At 35.3% G+C, this 6,801-nt stretch overlaps 1 protein-coding gene across 2 annotated transcripts; it reads left to right on the top strand.

The window, feature by feature from the left end:
* Positions 1-333: 333 nt before the first annotated feature.
* LOC127813948 (protein NRT1/ PTR FAMILY 1.2) lies at positions 334-5,776 on the top strand. Of its 2 annotated transcripts, none has more exons than XM_052355105.1 (4): positions 334-537; positions 822-1,039; positions 3,699-4,249; positions 4,703-5,776. In XM_052355105.1, exons 1-4 carry the CDS (start codon positions 438-440, stop codon positions 5,580-5,582), a joined length of 1,749 nt encoding a protein of 582 aa, XP_052211065.1. In that variant the 5' UTR covers positions 334-437; the 3' UTR covers positions 5,583-5,776. The 2 variants fall into 2 exon arrangements, with proteins under 2 accessions (XP_052211065.1, XP_052211066.1); XM_052355106.1 differs by having other exon boundaries at positions 381-736.
* Positions 5,777-6,801: the final 1,025 nt, after the last annotated feature.

Raw genomic sequence — 6,801 nt, 5'->3', positions numbered from 1 at the left:
CCATACATGATAATCATGAATTGCATGTTTTGGGATTATTGTTTTTATCCGTTTGTAGGTATTCATATACTTGATTATGTTAAAAGAAATAAATTATAGGTTAAATTTTTAATTTTTATATCAAACGAAGATTCATGACCCATTAAATTAATATTAACATATTGTACTCACGTGATTGCTTAATCTACGTCCAGAGAACGTGCATTGTATGTGCTGCTGGTTAAGAAATGAGACAACTAATGCGGTGTTCAATATCGCCCGAATTAATCTTCGTCTAGAAAAACAAAAAATCTCAAACCCAAAATGTCCATTTTCAAACCCATAAAAGGTCCCCACCACCGCAAGAAATTCGGTATTCGGACTCTCTCTCTCACCCACACACACAAACTGTCTCTGGGTTCAGAGTCAAGACTCTCTGGCTGCAAAGGAGATTACTGATGGAGACTCCTTCAGATGAAAAGATGATGTCCATGGAGCCTCTCTTGGAAGCCAGCCAGAGCCAGAAGGGTGGCTTCAGAACCATGCCATTCATAATAGGTGTAACCAATTAAACTCTTGTTTCTATCTTTCTTTTCTTTTCCATAACCAACATAAATCATGTACAAATTCAATTACCAAGAATGATCGTGAACTGGGTCATTTGATTTTCACGGGTTCCAGTCCAGAATAACATATATTTCCTGGAATTTCTTGTGATCCAAGGCGTGTATTTCAGTCACTATGTTTGATGTTAGACGTGGGTTTTCCATTTTCATTGGTTCTAGCGTGGCTAATTTTCCGGGATTGGATAAGTTTTCACGGTTATGTCTAATTTTGGGCAGCAAATGAGGCATTTGAGAAGGTGGCAAGCTACGGATTGGCCCCAAACATGATTCTATACCTGATGAATGAGTATCACATGGACATGGCCACTGGTTCCAACCTGCTGTTTTTCTGGTCAGCCGCCACTAATTTCTTGCCGGTTCTTGGGGCGGTGATAGCTGATTCTTCGGTGGGTCGGTTTCGGATGATCGGATTCGGGTCCATTGTTAGTCTCCTGGTAATCTTCCATTCCAAATTCCTAACAGTTCAATGCTTCAATTTTACAAGGAAAGCTATTTTCCTTCATTTTCCTGCAGTTTCTGGCTTATTGTTTTGAGCATTCATTTTGGTCTAGAAAGAATTATAGTCCCTTTATTATTATTTTTTAACCATTGGTTATGGGAGTTTTAATCTTCTCGATTGAGATAATGATTCAATTATTGGTCTTGGTATGACCTGCCTTGGAATGTCCAGGGTAAATTATTAATGAATAATAATTATATATTTAACTTTTTATAAAAAAATGAAATTTTATTTAATACTTTTCAAAAGCATTTAGCCATCCTCATTTCAATCCAATTGTTGGAACTAGGATTTGTTTATGGAAAGGAAATGGAAGAGATGAATATTACTTAATTTTTTTTTTTTTTTGTTTAGAAAAATCTGGATGTAGATGGAGGATAAAATTAATCATTGTCTTATTTTTTTTAGAAATTTAAAGTAACAGAGCTGATATGTTACTCGACACGAGCTAGCAGGGGGTGGTGTGTTCCCCCCCATGAGGCCCATGTCCCTTCTCTCAAATTGTCCGTGTCGGACAATTGTATATTACCTAACGTAGACAACATAACAATTCTATTTAAAACAGAGTCAAACAAAAGAAAGAAGTGCACTTATATCTTATGGTCCATAAAATTTAAATTTTGGCATCAATAACAAGTTCATAATCATTTCCACCCAAAAAAAAAAAAAAAAAGGTTCATAATCAAATTAAAATTTTATCATCATCATCATCATCCCCATCATCAATTCACAAATCTTAATCTTACGGTGGGGTTGGTTACATGAATTCTAGCTCTCCAATCATCTCTATCTATATATTATATGAAATTTCATGTTAGGGTTTCCCATCAATTACAAACTTTTAGACATTGATTTTGGTTGAGTTTTGTGCACCGCTGAAAGAGTAGCACTGCTGGGGAAAAAAAAGAAAAAGCAGGGGCCTGATTTTCTTAGCTCCAGTAGTGAAAAATAATTTCATTTGTAAACAATAGATGGTAATATAATATTATGCATCTTCTCAAAAGACATGTAAGTACTGCTCTTGCAAAAGGTGTGGGATAAGTAGATAATAAAACATTGGTTAGCCTTGGAAAACAACTAAAAGTTTTGAAGGCGATTATTGCTATTTTTCTGATGTTTTAGGAGCATTAGTTATATACATGGAGACATCATGAAAGTAAAGCCAAAATAGATGAGACAAAATTGTTAACTGTTTATTTAATTTATCTAGTATTGATGATAAGCATATTCCAATACTCAATCAATCAGATAAAATCACCCAGCCAAATTACTATTGCTGTAATACCAGGATATGTTTGTCTTCACTGAAAGGGGTTCACTTCATGTAGTTATTTTGGTGGCTAAATTCCAAACAGTACCTTGGAGAAGTTTATTGGTTACATCACATGCAACTGTTGTCATCTCTGAATATTGTGGAACTCTCAATGTTCTTATCTATGCTGCTGTGAACTTTTTCTTGATTGTCAGTATTATGTGCCTATTGCAAACTATGGATGGGAAGCTATATCATTAACGGTTTAGAAAGTACTCATGGTTGAATGCGTGTAGAAAATTATTGGTACTTTTGGTGGATGTATGGCTTAAATTAAGGCACTCCAAGTGTTAAGAAAATGGCGCCTCTTTGTGGAGGGGGGCAGCTTCTGTTGTAAATTAAGGGTGCCAATACCAGTAGCTCTTAATTGTTTAATATACATTTTATTCTCTTACATCACATACATGACAAAAGGATTTTCATAATCAAATTGCAAACATTAATCAGTTATCTAATCTTCATTGGCAAGAGATCTGGCCTTAAGGTCTTGTGCATGGTTAAATATCTCACTCCTGGATTATGAGAATCTGTATTTGACTGTTTCATAAATCCACAGGGTTACATTATCATTTTATCCATATTTTTCAGGCAAAGTAGGAACACTAACAAGTTTTATATCATTCATTGTATTGCAAGCAGAAGTCCACCTTGTGATCACTTAGCATGAAAATCTACATTGGTATAAATTCATTCACATGCACATCAATTATAGACGTTCACCTTGTGATCACTTAGCATGAAAATCTACATTGGTATAACTTCATTCACATGCGCATCAATTATAGACCTGTTTCTTGATCGTGTTAATTCAGCTGTAGGCAGGATGCATTATTTATGTAAGATGGGTCATTTTTTGCCTCCTACTAATTCACAGTAAATGTAGCTGTCAGTTGAGGTTAGATATCCCACCCCTAGGGTCAATGGTTACTCAGATAGCAGGGCTTCAAAATTACAGGACCGGTAAAAGGTTTCCATCCTTTTACTGAGACTTTACTGAGACCAACAGAGGATGCTTATAAATTCTTGCAGTTTTTCTTTTTGCTTTTTCAACCTCTTAGTTAGAGAAAGTATAAGAAATATTCCACCTTTTCCTTTTTCTCTGAGAATGAAGTTCAGATTTTACGTTAGTGTCACGATGGACAATCACGTCAAATATCTATTCGAGGATCCAACCAAGTTTCCCCTGCTTGATTTTGGTGTAAATGGGAACCAGACAAACTACATATAGCTCTCCAACAATTCAATGGAAAACTAAATTCAACCAACTTCTTATGTTTGGCAGGGGATGATACTTTTATGGCTGACAACTGTAGTTCCACAAGCTAGGCCACCTCCTTGTGACCATTCTAATAACAGCTGCAGCCCCCCGACAACATTCCAAATCATTCTGTTATGTTCTTCTTTTGGGCTCATGTCTGTTGGAGCTGGGGGTATCAGGTCATCTTCATTGGCTTTTGGTGCAGATCAGCTGAAGAAACATGACAACCTGAAAAATGCCAGTGCCTTGGAGAGATACTTCAGCTGGTACTATGTTTCAGCCTCATTTTCAGTTTTGATTGCAATGACTTGTATTGTGTATATCCAAGAAAAAGTTGGCTGGGAGGTCGGTTTTGGAGTTCCAGCATTGCTCATGTTCTCGTCGGCTGTTTCCTTCTTTTTGGCTTCTCCCTTCTACATCAAGTTAAAGGCTAAATCAAGCTTGCTCACCGGGTTTGCTCAAGTGATTGTAGCCTCCTATAGAAACAGACATCTCACATTATCATCAGAAGGGACAGAACTATGGTACCACTATAGAAGGGGATCAATTCTGGTTGCCCCTAGTGAAAAACTAAGGTATCATGGACGATCCCTGTCTTTCCCATGTTTAATTCCTCATTACCACTTACGTTGCACTTCAAGAAGCTAAGGATGGCGGTGTGCTTGTCGTATGGAAAATCTTGTATCTCTGAAACAGAGAAATTTTTTCGTGTGTTCTTCAGTCAAATGGATATCACCTGTGGACTGGTTCTGAGCATCTGCGCGAGTAATTATTTCTCCCATATCTGTAATCTGACCACAAAAATAAAATCTTCTTCCAAGCACTTTTGCTCATTTCTGTTCATGGATAAATGTGCCAGAGCAACAAATCATACTAGTTTAAGTTGTAAGCAATTGATTGACAATTTTTCTTTTCAGTTATTCCCCTGGCTCCATCAACCTCAGTCATTTTTCTGGATAATTGCTTTAAAAATGAATGAAATTACTATTGGCCTTATGTAAGTTGACATTTTCACTGCCTTTCTCTAGGTTCCTGAACAAAGCTTGCATTATTAGAGATCCTCAACAAGACACAACCTCAGAGGGAAGATCTTCAGATCCATGGAGTCTTTGCACGGTAGACCAAGTAGAGGAGCTAAAAGCACTGATCAAGATCATCCCATTGTGGTCGACTGGAATCATGATTTCTGTGACAATCAGTCAGAGCTCTTTTCCGGTCCTCCAGGCCATGTCCATGGATCGTCATATCACTTCAGGCTTCGAGATTCCAGCAGGCTCGTTTGGCATGTTCCTGGTTATTTCCCTGACTCTATGGATTGCTCTTTATGATCGCCTAATCCTCCCCCTGGCATCAAAAATCATGGGAAATCCTGTCTATCTCAGCTCTAAACATAGAATGGGAATCGGCCTCTTCTTCTCTTTCGCAGCAATGGCAGTCACAGCTATTGTGGAGAGTATCAGGAGGGCCATTGCAGTCAGCGAAGGATTCGCTGATAAATCACAAGCCATGGTGAACATGTCTGCACTGTGGCTAATACCTCAATACTGCTTGAGTGGCTTGGCCGAGGCTTTCAATGCAATCGGGCAGAACGAGTTCTACTACTCAGAGTTCCCCAGAAGCATGTCGAGCATCGCATCGAATCTCAACAGTGTGGGGATGTCGATTGCGAACGTGGTAGCAAGTTTCATTATGAGTACCATCAATGATGTTACTGGAAGGGGAGGGAAGGAGAGTTGGATATCAAGCAATATCAACAAGGGTCATTTTGATTACTACTTCTGGCTTCTTGCTGGCCTGAGTCTGGTTAATATCATGTACTTCTGTGTTTGTAGCCGTGCTTATGGTCCTTGTGTGGTAGAAAGGAGGAGGGATTGGGATGAAGGGGATGATGAGATAGCAGCTGAATGAGAGTTGGCCAAGCTCAGGATGTTGGATCGTTAATTTTTGTATAAAGTATTAAATAGTTTATAAATTATAAAGATTTATTTTCTTTGATTGAAATTCGATCTACAATACTTTTTTCTTTTTTATTTCTTTTTTCTTTCTAGGTTTACAACAGTCTCTTCCCTTCATTTCCATATTCATAGCCACTCTGTTTCCTTTTTCTTATTCGTTTTTAGATTTATAATCGTCTTTTTTACTTCATCTCCTTTGCACATTTACAATTATCGTGACTTTTAAAATGTTATCTGAACCCACATTCTCATTTAAAGTTGATTATCATAACGTTATCTAAATCCACATTCTCATTTGAAGTTAATTGTCAGATCGTTGTCGTTATTAATTAAACTTTTTCTTTTCTGTTTTTTACAAAAATATTAGTTGTGGTTCTTTAAATAGAAGATAACATACTTTTGAACACATTTTCTTATTTTTTAAAGTTTAAATTTAACTGCATATTTGAAAAAAAAAAAATACATTTTTTATTTTTCTTCAAATTTATGTAGAAATGAAAAAGTAGAAACAAAGATGAAAATAATAAATTAAAAATAAAAAGTATTTTTCACTAAGCTCCAATATTTTAAATTCAATTATTTAGTTAGATAGTTATTGAAATCATATTAAATTTGGATCTAATAAATAAACTAAATTAAAATAACATAACTTAAAATATTTATATTCAAGTACAATCTCAAATGAAATAGAATATTTTATTAATGATCCTACATTAAGAAAGAAACAAAACATATGTAAGAGTGGTAAATTGAGATTTGATTTTATAAAGAGTTACCAGGGTGCAAAATTTTATTTATTTTACTATGTTTAAAGAACTAAAATAAAGGAAAAATTTGTTCCAATTTTATCGGATATTCCCAAATAAATTATTTTAGTGTGTATATTAGGTTATTAATACAATTGCTAATCTTGAAAGCCCAAAACTAATATAATTATCAGGAAAGTTGTTTTATTTGAATGCGTGATAAGATGATGCTGATAAAATTTGTCCTTAACAGAAATACATTTATTTTGATGTTAAAAGGTTTTTACATTTGTATATTTTTATTAATTTTTTAAAATTTTTGGTGTGATATTTGGTTAGGGCTCGAGTGATGCCTTAACTTAGAACTATAAGACAACGTTCACTTTGATTTTTAATTTTTAATTTTAAGTTTTAAATTTATTTTCA

Source organism: Diospyros lotus, chromosome 12, assembly GCF_014633365.1.
Source record: "Diospyros lotus cultivar Yz01 chromosome 12, ASM1463336v1, whole genome shotgun sequence".
Taxonomy (NCBI): Eukaryota; Viridiplantae; Streptophyta; class Magnoliopsida; order Ericales; family Ebenaceae; genus Diospyros; species Diospyros lotus.
This window is presented reverse-complemented; position numbering and strand designations above follow the sequence as displayed.

Bases quoted from the DNA above. Each gene is read 5' to 3' on its own strand.
- LOC127813948 (XM_052355105.1), top strand. From the start codon at position 438: ATGGAGACTCCTTCAGATGAAAAGATGATGTCCATGGAGCCTCTCTTG. The intron at 538-821 runs GTGTAACCAATT...AATTTTGGGCAG, and splicing joins AACCATGCCATTCATAATAG to CAAATGAGGCATTTGAGAAG. The intron at 4,250-4,702 runs GTATCATGGACG...GCCTTTCTCTAG, and splicing joins GCCCCTAGTGAAAAACTAAG to GTTCCTGAACAAAGCTTGCA.